The sequence below is a fragment of the Chlamydotis macqueenii genome, chromosome Z (genome assembly GCF_036417535.1).
Source record: "Chlamydotis macqueenii isolate bChlMac1 chromosome Z, bChlMac1.mat, whole genome shotgun sequence".
Classification (NCBI taxonomy): domain Eukaryota; kingdom Metazoa; phylum Chordata; class Aves; order Otidiformes; family Otididae; genus Chlamydotis; species Chlamydotis macqueenii.
Window position 1 is genome coordinate 17,953,933 of NC_141593.1, and position 18,779 is coordinate 17,972,711.

The 18,779-nt window shown below is 38.8% G+C and overlaps 1 protein-coding gene across 2 annotated transcripts in view; it reads right to left on the minus strand.

Annotated features, from left to right (window-relative positions):
• The window catches only part of PLPP1 (phospholipid phosphatase 1), a 65,631-nt gene that overhangs the window by 16,164 nt on the left and 30,688 nt on the right, over positions 1-18,779 (minus strand). The window contains exons 2-3 of one of the 2 annotated variants that reach the window (XM_086769810.1): positions 17,881-18,032; positions 14,191-14,471 (exon numbers count right to left, since the gene is read on the minus strand). In XM_086769810.1, the coding sequence (XP_086625936.1) occupies positions 14,191-14,471; positions 17,881-18,032 (433 nt within the window). The remainder of the gene's footprint in view (positions 1-14,190; positions 14,472-17,880; positions 18,033-18,779) is intronic. The other variant, XM_086769809.1, reaches the window with a different exon arrangement.

Here is an 18,779-nt window from a genome sequence, read left to right on the forward strand (position 1 = left end):
ACACCTTTATTAAGTGTACTGATTTGTACAGAACACAATCATCTATCATTGAAGGGCAGAGGGAAAGGCAGGAAGGCAGTTTATTATCCAACCAACTGCAAAAGACAACACCTCACCTAACATTTGTAGAAATAGCTTCATATTTGGCTATCTCATTTAAAGAGCGTCAACATTGCCTTCAACTCCTAAAGGCTTCTAGCAGGTCCACACTGAAGGGACCCAACAGTTGATGCTGACAGTCCAGGGTGCCTTTGGCAAGGTCCTCCCCTGCACAGGCGGTTTCTGCAAGGAGTGGAGTATCACAGCTGTAAAACAACTCCCACCCACCTCTTTGTCAAGAAGTGAGGGCAAAATGGAAAGACATTTCTAAGTCAGTATCAAGCTGAGAGATAGAGTAAACTGTACTTAAACTATTTTTCCTGTTTTATGCACAGAGCCTTGTAACAGCACTGCTTCACAGGCTTTCAGTCAGGTCTCAGCCAGGCTTCTGTCCCATTTAGCTACACAAGACAGCACTCCTCACTTATGAGTTTAGTGCATACAAGCAAGGCCAACGAAAAGTTTCACAGTTCTCCAGATTGCTCTCCACCATATCCAGCAGGTCCCCGTTTTGGTGTCTCAGTCAGGCAGAGAGCCCGAGACCAGGGAAAATCCTGGTCAAGGAGACATTACTCTCCTCCAAAGAGCAGAAATGAAAGCAGCTCTGATGTGCAGCGAGATAATGGGGTTAAACATTGACTACTCAAATACCACAAAGAAAACATTAACACAAGCTTGTGCACAAATGAAACTGCAAAACTTCCTGCATTAACTTGCATGTACAATGTTATGAAACTGCACCAGGAAAATAACCACACACATTTCTTCCACAGGTCTTAGTTGATTCAAAGTACTGCCAATAGCTTTCAGCTTCAGAGGCACTAAATAAGCAATCTTGAAAAGAGTAAGAATACTTTTGTGTTTGTTAATATATATATTCTATTCACACACCCCCACAGAGATTTTTCAATTTGGTACTTAAATAGAAAAACTCTATTGACAATGTGCTATCTTCAGATGTTTAAAAATCAAAAACTTCAAGATTTCATTTTAGCTAGACATCCTTTCTCCACTTGAGTACTCTAACTCTTCATCTGTTAAAATTGCTGGGGAAGAGTCCACTGTGAAAGCCAAGACAATAAGCATTTTGAAGAGCTCTGTCTTTCAGACAAACATGTCATCTCAGCCACAAAAGCAAAGCATGCTGTTCTACAGAGCAGAAGATACAGAATGAGACATTCTTGGCTCTTATGCCAGTATTTTATCCACCAACTTTGCGGCTATTCCTGTTGTCCGTACGATGACATTTCCTAATATTCCTGAAGGCAACCTATCACCAACTGAACAAATTCAGAAGGCTAACAAGTGAGAGAAGGAATAAATACAACTCTTTATTTTGGAATTCCTATACCATTTTAAAGACATTGTTGACTACCGCCCTTCTTGGTTTTAGGAATGTATTTGCCCAATGTAACATTAAGAATGACATGTTCCATGTTGAAGATAATAAAATTTGAACACATTCTCACCAGGGGTAGATAAGTATGCTATACATGATTGAAAATGTTGTGCTTAGCACATGAAGTATTGCCAGAAATACAACTGGGACAAAGTACTGATCCAACTTGTACACTGCACAAACCCAGTGAAATTTCTTTGGCAATACTGCTGTCTCCAGACTTCTCTAAAAAACAGGCATATTAAAAAAAAAATCTTAAATTCCTTTCAGACATTAGGTTTGACAATGGAAATACTTCCCAATGATTCCTCAGCATGCGAAAAAAAAAACGTCTTCCCAAAGCCAGGAGAACATCCTGTCTATTAAACCAGCCAAGTGGCTGCACAGCCCAGGCTTCTTTGTGAGAAGCAATACTGTAAGTGCTGGCTCGCCACAAGCTAGCGTTTAAAAAAAAAAAAAAAAAAACAAACCACAACATTTTTAATTAAAAAAAAAAACCCAACCATTATTTACTAGTGCCAAGAATGCAGAAGTATTAGAAGAAAATACATTCATAAATAAAATGGTACAGACAACTTGCAAAACCCCTTCCTAATGAAGGAAAGGCTAAATTATCCCAGTAGGAATTTGCACATCAGATTTCAGGATATCTTTTTCAAATGAGTAATAGAACAGTATTCAGTGAAACTGTAATGTCATGAAATAGAGTTGGTAAGTGCAAGGTTTTGCTTTGATTCTTTCCAAAACAGTAGAGTCTGACATCAAAAGAACAGCTTTGCAGAGATACATGCCTTCTAGTCTGTCAATACCTACCTCACAGATACCTTACGATGTGAGGAACAAGGCTTCATTTTAACAGGAAAAAGCATATGCTTTAATTATTCCCACTTGGGCAATATATTACTACCAAGTTAGAAGAATATCTTAAGCAGTAACATGAAACCAGTTTCATGTCTCAGCTGTGGTTTATAGTATACTCTCAGTTTCCCATGTGTACAGTACAGCTGGACATCTCAAAAAGGTCTTAAGGTAATTTGAGGACTGTTTAACTTTCTTAAAACTTAGTTTTGCCCCAAATGTCACATGATTTATGGTAAAGGCAACAGTAAAGATGCTGTACTTTCTTTAAAAGTAAAGAAATTACAATTAATTACTGTAGTTTGCTATTTATTATGAGTCTGTATTTTTAAAGATTACTCGGAAAAATAATCAAAGTATAAACAATTCCTACAAGAAAGAATTGAACTGAACCACTCAGTACTTTTAGCCAGGATTTCTAATCCCAGATAAGCAAGTCCAAGACAGACTGCCTTGAAGGACTTGACAGTGACAACCGTTTCATTCTGTTCTATTCCTTTCCATGCACAAAGGCAACTTAGCCTGAGGAGCAGAGCCCACCTGAGAAAAGGTACTGTTTCTTCAATTAGTAGAAAAATGAAACATAACACACAGGGAAGGAAAAAAAAAAAAAATCATTTGTCTTACCCTGTCACTTGAAAGAAAGAGCATGTTTTAAGCAGTTACATTATACTTGGCACTATTTTGTAAAGTGCATTACTTTTTAAGTGAATTACTGAGCACTGAAGCCCAGTAAACAAGCTTGACATCATGTCTCCATATAATACATTTGTAAGGACACCTGAACATGCAGAAACATTTAAGCAAAGTACAGGAGTGTGACAGGGAAACAAGTGGCCTTAGTGAAACACAAGATTAGGAAATAGCTAACTACATACAGCACAGTGGAGCATTAAATGGTGATAAATTAAAGTGTTAGAAGTGACAGAAAGGGATAAACCAGAAGAAAGCATATCTTGTGGTGCCACAATAAACCCAGCAGAGACTGAATGATAAGACAATCTTTCCAATATAACCATTAAATTATGGAATGATCCCTTAGAGAAAAACAGGAGGCCCAGCAAAATATTATGCATGCTCCCACATCAAAGCAAATAAAACCACCCACTGGATTAGCTAGCAAGTTGTCTCTGTCCTCAAGTTCTCTGGATTCTCCAAGCCTGAGTCAAAGCTTCCACTGACACTTGTGTTACCCGTTCCACTGATCTGGAGGGGAATAAGTGCCAGATGGAGCTGCAGCTCAACAGTCTGTATTGAGTAAGCTAGAGAGCTCTACATGCATCTCAGGGAAATACTATTACAATTTCAGTGCCAGGAGGGCATGGTTTAATAAAGCATTAGTCCTGTGCCTAAGCTGAAGCACCATGTTCTTTAAAGTCCATTTTCTCTGCATTCAGCAATCAACATGTTTTCACAGAACCCGCTCTCTTCGCAAGTGCTACAGTTGCACAAGTACAACTTTCAAGATCAGTGGGCGTTCAAACATTTGAGGACTCTGAAAGTAAGCACTTCTGTGATTACTGAAAAAAAAAAGTTTAAGTAAATGTGTAAGCAGTTCATATATTTAACAATATCAGCAACTACTCAGAAACCCATTTTCAAAAGACAGTATACCGAATTCCACCACTTTCTTCCTGCTCTTCCAGTAGTTTAAATCCATACTTAAGTACAAAGTCTTACACTTAGAGCGGAAAAAGCTGCCAGACTCTTTCCAAGTCAGTAATCCTCATGTTGACAATTTTATTGACAAAGGTGTTTCAACATGAGATTCAATAATTAGTAAGTGTCTTGCACCATTCCCTAGTCGTATTTAGGGTGAAGGGTAGATCCACTCAGCTATACTTTAAGCAGTGGGAGACAGTGAGAAAACTTTGCCGATGCTGACACTTCATGTACATGAGGCTTTTTGTAGGCAGCTAATTACATGTTTTTGCTTTTACAGGCTATCTTACCATATGCTTATCTTACACAAGTGAAAGCTCCCTGCTTATCCTCCTGACATAAAACAGATCTAGCAGGTTCTAGGAAGAAATAGGCAGTCTTTTTCTAATTTCTACCCACATTCCCCACCACCACCCTTGACACAAGCCTTGCAGACAGTGCAAGAAAGGGGTATAAAATAACTTTTTTTCCCGAACTTAGGATCAACATGAAGTGGTTTGACTCAGTTATGAGCTCTCCGAGGATTGTCTTCACTGCTAGGCTGACCAGATTTTGAAGTTTTTAAAAACTTCTGCTGGCATAATTTGTTGGAGTTTTCCCCTCCCTCTCTGAGAATTGAAGAAATATCTCCCAATACATACAAGTAGGCAGACATCATGTAAGTTTTATTTATTTAAGCTAAGTATTACACACTGATGGAATGGTCTAACTGGGCAATGACTGATTAGCTAGCTATCCTGCACCTGTTTGCAGCAGTTTGTAGTAGCAGCTACTAGAGGAATAAACTTTACTGTAAGATAACCAGTAAGGAAAAAAAATCTCATCCCCCTACTATTTTTTTCCTTTTCAAATGAGCAGCAGTCAACTTGCATCTTGAACTTCCAAATATCCAGAAGTTTTTTTCTAGGGAGCAAGAAGTTGCCAACTCCTGGCATTCATACCTCACAAACTTTTATGTTCTGAGCTCCTGATATTAAAGTTCAGCCAACTGGCATGCTGCAGTGGCGTTCTACATGCACATGGCAAAGCCACCACAAAGCAAGTTCTCCTTTGTCAGTTTTGACTTTGTCACTCCACTTAACTCAACACATGGAAAGTTTAACTTTCCATTACACTTCTAGTTAGTTTCCTCCAGGGAGGGGAGGAAATCAAGACTTTATTTACTTCTCCTTCCCTCTCAGAAAAGAGTAAAAGTCAGAATAGCTGCAAGGGTGACTCAAACCAACCTTTCTAAAGACTGATAGTTTGCTCTCCCATGCATCAGATTACAGGCTTCTCTTCCATTAACCATGCCTCCACAAGTTATGCACATAGTACTGTTCAGACTTACAGCAATATTATCATTTTACTCAAAAGGGAATGAGATCCTTCACCCAAAAGACTTTTGTAATCTTCAAAGCAGAAAAAAGCAAGGGAGGCAGCAGGAGAACCATCAGCATTAAGAGGATTTCCATTCCTACAGTACTGTTTGAGTCATACGCGTCTGAAGTTTTACCTTAAGAGACTTTTCCCTTTATTGACTTGGATAAACTTTGCAAATAAGATGCATCTACCTGCTTGACTAGCCATAGTTAGCTTCCAAATAATTTTCAGGGTGTACTGAACACAAGTTACAAATTTTGGTTTCTAATGAACTTCAGTATGATAAGCTAGTGAAATAGCAGACAAACTGCAAGTGCAGCTTTTTCTGGAAACTGTTAAATGGCAAGGAGTTTTATTTTCAGTTATCAAAATGAATGCTATCCATGACCACCGATTGCTATCCATCACCACTGAGAAGGGCCAATTCACATAAGGCAAAGGAAATAGAAGATCAGAAACAGGACCCAGATTGCAGAACTGCAGTTGGTTATAGCATGTTCACCTTTCAGATTTGATTCTCCCTACTGCCAGTTAATTTCTATTACAAAGGCAGCTCTTTAGACTTCTAGGTCAAGTACAGCCTCATTTCATCATCTACTGTAGACGAGAAGCTTCTAGAGCTTAAACATTTAAAGACTCTTACTCACTGCCATATTTCAGCTTTTTCCTTCCATATAAACTTAAGTGTAGCTGCCCTGACTAAGCTCCAGCTCTCAGACATGGTGAATAATTTCATTAGGACCGGAAGTGTTCCCAAATTAGCTAGGTTACATCTTGAATAACAGTGAAGACAGAAGGGTGAGAAGTTGTGTTTAAGGATAAAGTTGCAACATCTGAATAATAGTACACATATGCAACCTTCTGTTCATTCCCTTCAATTGCCTTGGTTTTCAAGCTCCTTTGGAATTTTTTGGCCTATATCTTTTTGTAAGTGAACACAAGTAGTTTAGCCTCTGACGAAAACTCCTGAATATAGGAGTTTCAGTACTGTAGAGCACTTCACAGGTTAAAAGCTCCTTAAGAGAAATAATCAGAATGCTACACACAACATACCAGTATGCCCCTAGAAAACACGTAGTTAACAACTCTGTAGCAGCTTTAGAGACATTTCCGATTCATGATGCTATTAGAAACTGACAGATTAGACAAGTAATCCATTTACTTGTGCTTGAATGATTAAGTGCAGTTAAACTTTTGACAAAGCTTTAAGAAGTTTCAAAACAAATTATTGGAACGTTTCATACAAGCTATGTTGTTTTAATGCAAAATAATGCTTCATCATAGAAATACTGCCAGGACTGACAGAAAGACAGGGAGAGGGGGAAGGAGAGGGAGAGACTGGAATGATTGCTTAAAAAAAGATGGATTAACTTGAAGCAAATGTCCCGTCTCTTGGCTTAGCTTTAAAAATGCCAAAGCAAATCAATTGTGAAAGAGAGGAAAATAAAAATGTTCAGTAAAATGCAAGTGGAGTGATGTATGAAGTTGGGCTTTTTATTTTAACACAGTTACAGTTTTGAAGGTGTACATAAGTTTCAAAAGTTTGGCTGAACTTCAAAACGAAGTTACACAGGCTAGCCCCATACCAGGTGCCTAGCTACTGGGAACTGCTCTGGGTGATTTAACTGCACTCACCGACATGCATGAGCACAGCCTACGAAAGAGCTCTAAACAATGCTGGCATAAAATTCCCAGCAAATGATTGCTAAAGGGCACCACCTTGGCAATTGTGTTGAAATAAATTATCAAGGTCAAACAGTCAGCGCCAATTTCCTAAAGACTTAATTGAAGAGTGCATTTTGAATTCGCAATGGCAGGCTACACACAGCATGTTTTAAGTGCAGACAGCATGGGATCAACACATCAGCTGAAGCAGGGAACTGGTTTTCCCTTTAGACATCTGAGTTGTGATATAAACCTGTACATTAGTAATAAAATTTTAATTATGAAGCTTGACAACTGTTTTATTTCTTAACACAAACAGAAGTAAGTGACAGACTGAAATTAGAGACCTTCAACTATCCAAAGTTAAACTCAACTTCAGAGAAAGTGCTTCGCACACATACAGACATTCCTGCCAGCTGCAGAAGTCTGCTTTGGAGCTTAACAGAGCTCAGGCTGCACAGAGTGCCTCTGAAGTAGCTAGACTTGTACAACACAGCTTAATATTTACCACTTCAGGTTGAAAGGTTTCACTCTTCCGTATGTGCTTAGAGAGCTGATGAATAAAACAGAAAGGATAGCTTCCTGGATCTCCCTAGCCAGGTTTTCAGTGTTCCTCCAAACCCAGGACTCTGAACTTTCAGGTCCTGCTCCAACATCCATACTCAGTAAAAAAAAGTTAAAAAACACTATCTAACAAAAATATTTACAAGTCCACGATTACACTATTGTTACAAACCTGCACTGATGAGCTAAAACGCAATAAATACTGCATTCAAGAAAAAAACTGTAGTAAACTCAGGAAGCCCGAGCAGGTAGATTAAGAGCCAGCATACATCCAGGACATATGGGAAAAAAATAATACTTCACATCGTACGAGAATGTGTGCTGATAGGAATTAGTTTAAACAATATGATAAATCAGCAAACTGTACTGCATACTGCAACCAGATTTAGCATGACTACAAGAGGAGGGCGTTAGCAGCTTAAATGAACCTTCTGGTATCCAGTTCATCTGCTGAATACTCATACCACTGCTCTGTTCTTTCTCTTGAATTATTCAACTGTCCTGTTAAAGAGGAACATGGATTTTTGGGAAAAAAAAATAATAAAAAAAATGATTTTGTTCTAATTTTATTCTAAATATCTGAAAAATTAAAGCACACCTTCAGAACAGATTTATGAGACTTAAGCTTCAGCTACAAGAAGTTTTAACAGCTAATTCCTTTTAATATATATTATAGAAGAGAATTAAGGCAACTACCACTTTAAGTACATCCACTGTCAGTACTCATTTGCAGTTCACCTGCACCACCTTCTTTCTGCTTAGAGACAGAGGTTATGCAAGACATTGTAAGTGTGCACATGCATAATAAACATACACTCTTAACTGGTTAGTTAGAAACCCACTATCACAGCTAAAATTGTTTCCTTAAAGGGAATTGTTTCCTTAAACAGAAGACTGCTTAGAATTACATTCTCATGGCCTTCTGTTGAAAAGATCTGAATCCCTATTTTAAACTCCCAGCTTTGCAGTACGTTAATCAAGGAAGAACATGCTATGCTTACGCCTTCTGATCTGCAAAATGGAAGCAACTGTATCGTGTCTCATACCAGCAGCATGATAATTAAGCACTTTACCTCCATGTAATGAAAAAAGCTGCTTGATTTACTTGAAGATTATAGAACATTGCTACAGGTGTGATACCTCTGCTTGCTCAATTTTAAATAACATGGAAAAAGTGGAGGGTGAGGTGTTTGCTATAGGCTTTTTTTTTTTTGCTGCAATGTTAAATGCTGCCCACTCAATTTTCATGCGTAGAAACCTGACCTGTCCCCTTATACAACACTGAAACCACTTTGTTACGAACTAGTGGCAATACTTGTTTCAAATATGTGAAAGAAAGTTTCAAACTGCATCTAGGAAGACTTATAAATATTTAAAAAAAAAAAAAAAACACAAAACCCAAAAGCTGGAGTCAGAAATTACCCAGATTTGAAATTCAATCCAGGTTTTTCAGTTGCAGTCTGAGAGGACAATGAAAATCCATCACAAAGAGACACATTTGACAATTATAAAATCCAGTCTGAAGCAGATCTTGTATATAAACAAGACAAAAAGCCCTCAAAAAGCCCTACTGAGCCCAGCTCAGGTAAATATTAACTCTATCCTGGCCAGAACCAGGACAGTATCTCAATATAACAACAGAAAGAAGCTAATAATACCTTAATGGTAGATGTTTTAAGAGACAAGAAGACTGGAACACCTCCAAATATGCACCTTAAATGAGAGCTCAATAAATAAGCTTTACAGTAAAAGTCTGTTAATTGAAGAGTTCAATAAATTAAACCTTATGTTGACCCTTCTCCTTTTAACTCACCATAAGGTACAGCTGGAAAGGCCAAAAAAAGGAAATGCAGAGTCATTAGAGAAGCTCAGCCAGGAGGAAGCTCACTTTGATGTCTGGAGGCCAGGGTTTAAATCTTGTCCAAGGCTGAAGAATGTTGTACACAAAAAGGAGTCAGAGGACAACCCCAAGATATGTTAGAACCCACTATTTAGACTGGGCATCTCTAACACTGAAGTACAGATTAAAATCTCTAGAGGCTGTAGGCACAGGAACTCAGGCATCTCATATCCAGAAAGGTTTCTCCTAGCGAAGTTCAACTGCCTCAGAATCTGCCAAGAGGGCAACACGGCAGGGTGCACGCAATTCAACAGGTTTCTTTTTTGACACTGCTGTGGGATACACCTAACAGCAAAGTGCTGTCTGGCAATCTGTTACTCAGGAACAAAGATGAACTAGTTGGACATGTCAGCAGCAGTCTTGGCTGCAGTAACCATGAGATGGTAGGATTTCGGGGACAATATCCCTAGAGTACAAGGCTATTCCTTTCCCCTGTGGAAGAAAACATGCAGAAATAACAAGAGCATCTTGATTCAGTGAGCAACATCTGACTGAGCTCTGAAACAAAAAGTCATGAGAGGCAGAAAAAGAGCGCCTGCAAGGACAAATACTGAAGTATCCTCCAAGCATGCAGAGAAGGAATTAGGAAGACCAAGGCTGGAGCTAGTGAGGGATATAAAGGGCAGTGTGTAGGTGTTCAAACACAGTGGCAAAACAAAGACAAAGGTAACACTGGCCCAGGACTCCACAGGGTGAGAGCTATGCTGTGACAAAGAGCATAGAAAAGGTAAAGGTCTTAATGCAGACTTTGCCTCAGGTTTTGAGGTCTTTTCCAACAAAATCTTTTCAGCCTGCCAGGTCTTCATGCCTAGTACTAAAGTTTAGAGGAGAGAGGAACTATCTAGTAAAGGACAATGAAAGTTGGAATTGCAAGTCCATGAGACTGGATGGCTTGCATCCAGTGGTGCTGAAGAAGGTAAATCATGTCAATGTGAGGCTCTTTAGAGGTAGAGGTTTCCCCCCAATTATTAGGAAAAAGGGCAAGAAGGACTGAAGGAACAGATTTTCCCATCAGGCTGTGGAATGTCCACCTCCAGAGCCCTTGAACAAATAAGAATGCATATGGCTTGTCAAAACTCTAGTTACCCCGCTTTAAACTGGAGGTTGGATTAGATGACCTCAAGAGGTTCCCTCTTGTATAAACACAAAGGCTTCCTAAGCATCCAGCCACATACCAGAAGTATTTAAGCCACTCTTGCTAGGTATTATAGCAATGTCTCCACAGCCTCCAAGACTGTGTGGACATCAAGGTGGAATTGGCAACTCCTGCCTGCCAAAATGAGTCAAGGAGCAACCAGTTAACATCACCACACAATATCTTAGTACAGTCTAACAACAGTTAGAAGCCACTCCCCATCACCATCTTGAAGTCCTGCAGTACAATACAGTTAAGTGTAACTAAACAAATTGCTTTTAAAGTTTATTTTCCCCCCCTCTACCAGAAGCCTCAAAAAAGTTTTCCAGACCAGTCAAGTGTTAAGATACATTAACAACAAAGGCTTTTTTGATGGCATTGAAGACTCAATCCACAATTACACTAGAGGAAAATAGAAGCTCTGATGTTCTACTTTGTTACTCTACTAGACATTCAAGCTTTACTGTTTACAAATTCATTTCAGACAGACAGCCAGCAACTACAACAAAGCACACTCACCAGAGGAACAGTAAAATATTCATTCACAGGTCCTGCTGCTGAACATCTGTGGTTTCTATTAACTCCTTCAGATGCAAGAAAGCTAACAAACTGGATGCACAAACAACCTACCATGAACTGGCTGAAGCAGACAGGTTTCTGAAGTATGCCTTAGCTACCAATAAGGAATGGAGAAGTCATCATCTGACCTTTCTGTGTCCTCTCTGCCTACTCCTCTTTGAGGAACTTGGGTGTCTGGCCAACCAACTCAAAGCCAGGCAAAGGTAAGCACTAGCAAGCCAAATGAGAAGCCCCAGCACCTATAGGCTTCAAGAAACATAGGTGCTTTCTTGGTTTTATTCTTCTAGAAGTTTTTTCACCTACAAACTGACATATCCCCACATTGCAAAGAGTTCCACAGCTTACTTTATCTTCTTAATCGTCATGTGGGAAACAATAAGAAATTACTTCAAATGTCTGACCTTCCCGTTCCACTGTTAGGAGAAAATGGGAACAACTGTTCACTACCTAACTTCCATACCACTTCTAAAGTATCCTTTAGAGGCTTCCATCTTACCTCCTGTCTTCAAGAGACACCCACTTACTCTATTTCAGGCCAAGATCTCTCATCTACTCAGGGATGCTGCATACCAGAAGTATTTTATACATAGGGTTTAGGGATGAGAAGGGAGGAGAGAAAAAACAGAGGAGTGCAATATGCATAGTGGAAGCACACAATGGATTTTTACATTGGGAGCATTGTTCTCCTGCTGTGAATTAAGAAATAGTAAATACTAGATCTGTCTTTTTGACTGTGTAACTGAGCATGAATCTCTAAAAATATTTAAGAGTAACCTCATATTGTATTACTACACAGGAGTAACAGATTCCATTTAGAACATATGATCTTACGTGCAACATTACAATTGTCCTGTCTTCATTCTTTCCTGGTATTTCTACCTGTGTATTTATTTTGCAGAAATGAGAGTAGATGGTAATAAGTTTGCCTCTAACAGTTTTACCCAACTGATCCAGAAATTCTCTTGCGGAATTCTCTTGCGGGTTACAGTTCCAGAGCCTAGTGACCTCCTCCAACTTGCTGTAAAACTCACTGCAATCAAATTCCCTTCTCTTAGTGGCTTACTAACTGTGAGGTATGACTAAAGACCATTGAAACCACTTGTTCAGATGTAGGGCTCAATTTCCATAAGAAACTCAGAATGATTTACCGGGTCACTGCATCCACTAAATTTACTTGTACAGGTGAATGTCCCACTTAGTCTACCCTCCTCTGACCACTCACTAACTTACTTTTTGTTTACAGCTTCCCGTGCTTAGAAAAGCCTCAGCTGACAGTGGGTGAATTCACACTGAAGTCATCACTTCAAGGCAAGCTTTGACCAAATAGGAGAGCCCCCTTACATAATTTTCTACAGAGCAACAGGGACAACAGAAAAAGGGAATATAGTAGTAGCTGGGAATACAAACCCAACAGCTTATCAGTTAAGAGATGACAGACGAATGTTGCTTCCTATATGGAAGTCTGAGATTTCAAAGCATGAGTTTCACAGGGAAGAACAAAAGCCAAGTGATCACTGCCATTCTTCTTCCATGTTATTCTCATGCAAGAAGAAAAGAAAACAAAACAACAATAACAAAAAACCCCACCTCAATCTGTTTCCCTGTTTCAGGATAAGCTACCTCAATTTTTCAGCACTCCCCAAAAAATTTTATTTCAGGACCATTTAGTTATTACAATCAACTCAAATTTTCTTATTTTCCCTCTTTACATTTAAGAAGCATTTTTAGACTCAGGCAGAAGTTCAGTTGAAGACTCAAAGCTATGCCCAAGTTGAATTTTGACCTCCTAGTTTCATGCTGAAAGCCATGCAACTCTGTTTCACAAAGCACCTGAGGATGCGCAATTTTGTTTAAAGACTCATTCCATTTGCAACTTAGACAAGTATCTTTTCACATAGTAGTAGAATAAAAAAGTAATGCCACTTTTAGTGAGTTGAAGCAAAAAAGTCAAAATATTTTACCCCTGCCACAATGTAATATACAACAACAGCTATACTGCTGTATGCACTTGATCCTGTACTACCAACAGCCACTCAAAATACAAACTGTTCTGGGTGCCTTTGAACAGCTGCAGTGCATCACTTGGAGCTTTGGTTCCCCACCAAACCAATATGCAACATTGTCCTGTGGCTGACAAAGAATACCATGCATGCTACTGGAAGATCCATAGGGGACACATGCTAGAAGAGTACAGGGGATCGCAAGGAAAACCTATACACATGTATTTAAAAGCCACACACACAGATAAAAGGTCTAAGACAGTATATAGGTCTTCCGGAAAAAGAATGGCAAGGAGTTTCTCTAAAGCTGAGCTTCCAGGGAGCTCAAGTCAGTCTAATACCAGAAATTATTCTGAATATACTTTAACATTTCCAATAGCATTCAAACATTGTTGCATATAACAGTGGCAAAACTCCAATATACGAGATGCTTAATTTTTATTTCCCTGTCATCTTTCTGCAACTGAACTAGCAGGTAAGTATTTAAGGTAATGAAATATCTAATAATGAGAAAACTGAGTAGAGTGATTCTTAACAGTCCTCCATATTTTTATATGATTACATCCAGGTCTTATTTGCTTTCATTCTAAATCTGAGCTGTTTTCCTTGCTATTCTACATGCAATTTTGAAGGGATATTTTTAATTATTATCTTCATTCGGATGCGCAGACATTTTAGAAACATAAAGAGAAGCCAATTAAAACTGAACGTCACCCACATTTTGTAAAAAAGCAGAAATGAATACATAGTAATTTATGCATTCTTCTGTACCTTAATAAACAAGTCTCCACAAATTAGAAAAACATTCTAGTGTCTAGACAGGGCTCACAGTTTAAAATCCATTACAAGAAATTTGTTGAGCACAATTTGAGCACAACAAAAAAAAAATGCAGCAGCAATATCAAACTAATTGTCCCAAGTTAAGAAACACATCTTACACCAGGTATACAAGGTTAGTTGGACTCACCTTCCCTCGTTGATTTTTGCTTTGTCTCCTTGACAAGAGAAGTTCTCAATGTAACCTAGACTGCAGTTGATTCGTGCCCAGTCGGGCTGGCACACAGCGAGAAAGTGAGGTCGCAGTCTACCTATGGAGTACTTGGCAATGTCTGTCAACGACTGGCTAGCAGCTGCTCCAAAAATGAAGGTCCCAATGGCTTTGTAAATAGTGGCTATGAAGTTATTTCTGACAAACGAATTTGAGTGCAAATGATTATACAAGACAGAGAGAGTCTCTCCTAGGATTATCTGAAAGAGAAAGAAGGGCAATAGTTAATCACTTGAACAGAAAAATTACTGTTTTTTAATACTCACAGTTTCAAACATTTTAAAATATCAAGCTGCAAATTTAAATTTTCCAAGAGTTCACAGTAACCATTCCCAAAACTTGAAAAATATTTTTTTATATAAAAGAAAAAAGATCCTTCACCTTACCATGCTTCAGGCTGAACTTCATATTACTGATTTTCAAAATATTGAAAACAAAGTCTTCTCCAAATAACATTTATCCATTATTTGACACGCCCCTAATTAGAAACATTTTCTCCAATGGTACACTTTATTCTACATTGAATCGTCTTCTGCTAAACTTCTGCTGAGCAAAAATTTTCTATTTAATCATAAAGTTGTTGATTTCTCTGTGAAGCCAGAGACTACTCTGGAGCGTCAAGACTTCATTTCCAGATGCGAAAGGCTAGTTATTTTAAATAAAGAAATTTCCTATTCCTGAGAAAAATTAAACCTTATGGGGAGAAAAAAAAAAAAATTAGAGTAGGGAGAGACAGGCATTATTCAGGGCTTTCCAAGGATTTTTTTTACCTTGCATGCCCACAGTGTATGCATCAAGTACACATTAAATGTTGACAGGAAAGCAGATTTAGTTGTTTTTTTTTCCTGTAGCTTCTATTTTTTTGCAGAAAGTGAGTTTTTTCTTAAAACAAGTACAAAACATCACCTCAGACAGTCTGGATATTGAAGCAGGCAGCCCATTTCGTACAGAAAGGCTTCCCTCATACAGGTGATTATATGAGTGGGGAACTGTATGCATATCTGTAAAGTGATCTTTAAAAATCCTGTAAGATTTAAGTGATGGCTCTGTCTATCATTTAAGAGTGGGACACATCCAGGATCCCAGCAAGCAGAGCTTTGGTGAATGAAGCTGTTAGACACTCTTACATTGGGGCAGACAAAGTAGCTGTCAGCAGCTTTGCACATTAAGGCAAACAGAATCCCATCAGATGCGTGACACCGAAGTTTTACACTCCGCACTATACCGGAACATGGACTGAAGCAGAGAAACACCACAACATGGATTAAAGCTGAGAAAGTTTTCAGTAAAGTAGATATTGGTAGGTTCTGGGATAGGTAGATTCTGTATAGAAGTAACTTCTTAATAAAAAAAGACAGTTGAGCAGAAATATCACAGCCATGACAATATATTGCCTAGTAAATAATTAATCCCTTTTAAAGAACACTGCTGCAAAACCTGCAAGAAGGTCACCTGTCTTAGTTGAGGTGACAAAAAAAAAATTGGGTGACATCAATGCAGCTACTTCACTGGACTCAGCTATCCTCAATAATCTGACTGAGCATTGAGTAAAGGACACCAACGTTTGCTTTTACTATATGACTTTAAAGCAATCTTGGCAGAAAAGCCTGATTTCACAACTAAAAGATGGTCCCTGATGTTACAAAGGTAACTATTAGCTAAATGTTCATACAGGCTCATATGGAGATTGGATAAATTCAAAGGAAATAAATCAATTTAAAATTAATATACTCACTGAAGCCTTTTCTGACTCAGGAAGTCCCTGAGCTGCAAACAGCTGGTAGCAAAGTACTAAGGGCAAAACATCAGTCTTTGCTCTATTCTTTGTTCTTCCTAATTCATGTTTTAACCAATCCTAGAAATGAGGTAACAAGCTACACAGACCTCAGCTGTGACCAAGTACAGCTGCTCTCAGACAATATAGACTACCAATATTAGTACAGGGTGAAAAAGTGTCTTATCTTAAAAGGCAAGATCTTTTAACATAAAGCACTTGCTAGTTAATTGAACAGATTAAAAAAAAAAAAAGTTTTATTTGCTCCAGAAATATTTCTGTAAGTTTTTGAAACTGCTTTTCCAAGAAAAGGAGAACTAAGTTACAGTTTTACTTCCCAACTCCACATTTCTACAGTGATGAAAAAAAATTCCATCCAAGAGCAAACATAAGCTATAAGTTGATCTTCATGTTGGAACCTAGATAAAAATACATGTAGTCCTTATGCAAGAAAGAATTAGATTGCCATATCCCTCCTGATTTTAACCCAAAGAAATAGCTGGCCAATACTGAGGTTCACATTTAGCTTTTAAATATTCCAGCTTTGATTCCTAAAACTATACTTGGATAAATATTTATATACCTAAAAACCTTATTTGGCATAAAAAGGTATTAAATCTCCTCAAAATGTAGCTCTGATGACCTTGGATGTTGCCCAGAGAGCCAGGAGTGGAGTCTGAAGACTATTAGCACGTCTGGACAGGGATCTTGAAACTCCTGTGGAAGGGCCATTGTTGGAACTGAAGTGCAGTCCCACGAGACTTAGGATACACTCACTCTCCTACCACCTTTTACCCTAACACTGGCACTGTACTCTTCCAGGAGCCATTTTCACTCAACCCAGCACAAAGAACATAGCTATTTTCTGCTAGGTTAAGGAATTTTACTAGCTTATCCTCGTTCAGATAAGCCACCAGAGGTGGTGAAGACAGGGCAATAGTGGCACCTCACCTTTTCTCCATAGTAAGCTATGAGGTTAGCTCAGCTGAGACCATGTAAATAAATCTTAAGGATACAGAGTCAATATATGCTCAAACCAGTTCGACTGAGCTGGAAGCTGTGGTCAAAGAGGGTGATCCCGAACTGGCAGTTAGAGGCAATCTCTCTAGCTCACTGATCTGGTGTGAAGAGGAGGGGAGGAGAACAGTACCCCATTTTCATCCAGGTTAGGTGCAGCATGACAGTGAGCCTTAGCATTAACCCAAACACAACTGGGCCCTGTGTTCTGCCCTGAGCTTCAGGAGAAATACCCAGGGAAAGACCCTCTGGCTACTTATTCTTTTCATTCTAAAGTTATGGTTTTGGTTAAGTTCTAATTGGAAACTAATATTTTTCTCTTAAAGAACTTCGTATATGTTCTTATACTTCCACACATAAAAATATTTCCAATGACTCTGTGTCAGACAAAAATGCTGACTTAACAGGTCATGCAAACCCATATTCTGAAAGTGGTAGCTCCCAAAATAGAAAAGCTGGAGACAGTCATTTAAAATACATTAGTGATATTCTTAACTGATATGGTAAGGGAGAAAGTTTTTAATCTCTCAGACTACAGAAATAAGTCACCTATAAAACAAAATATGCCACCACACTTTTAAGGTATTCTCTTTACTGTTTTACAATTCTAGTTGTTTGATCTCAATTAAAGAAAACCTTTTAGTTGTTCCTGCCAAAACACCACTTCTACTGCTTTAGCATCTGGTCTAAGGACATATTTTAAAGTTAAGATGTCTTACAGAATACAGTTTTAGAAATCTGTATTAACAGATTGCCCCTCCTCCCCCTCTTCCCCACCCCCATTGAAGTCAAATGCAATGAAGAAAAGTTTAACTTACAACAATTATACTGAAAGGAATAATTATTCCTGCTAACAACTTATAAGAAATGGTGTCCTCTTTGTATGGATACCGGATGGATTCATCACTACAGAAAACTCCTCTCTGGAAGGGGATACGTCTTGAATTGAGAATTGCAAAAGGCAAGCCAGCTAGCAAAAAGGAATAAAAAAATACATTACAAAAGCAACACAAACTCTGGTGATGGTTATACCCCCGCATTTCCAAGGAGAAGTGCATAAAGAGGAACAGACATGCAGCAAGTCAGAAGGTTATGCACTTCCTTTGGACAATGACTACTGCTTGGTCTTCGCAGCTCCCAGGAAGGACTACTGAGCGAAGGAGAGCAGGATAGGATTTCTCTCACCTTGTGGCATATCAAGTATGGAAGCATGCTAAAAGCATGAATGAGTAAACAGTTCAGTGACAACCACCGAGTTGCTCAATCTGCTGCTATGGTCACAATTATTGACTATTCCTTATAGACCAGTGAGCAACAGTTGCCCCTTTATACCTTCTCTGGACAGTTTTACAAGTCATAAGAGTATAAATTGCATTTCATGAAAGCAGAAAAGGGGTGCTCCTCAGGGAGTGCAAGTGCAGAGCAAGTTTTCAGGAAGAGAGACGGAAAAGAGGAAAAATTGCACATGCATGCGATCCCCTCACTTCCACACACACAGGACAGTTCCCTGGAACAATGTGGTCACTGCACAAGCCCTACAACTCCGGGCATGGAGATTTTATCCCCCTCTCTTCCACAAAAGAGGAAGCCTTTGGCTCATTCTAGACGCTCAATTGAACACAAGAGTACGGTGCACAATGCTTTATGCTACTGCACCTCAAGGAACCTGCAACACTAACCAACACGAGTCATTTGAACAGCAACACTTTTTTTAAAG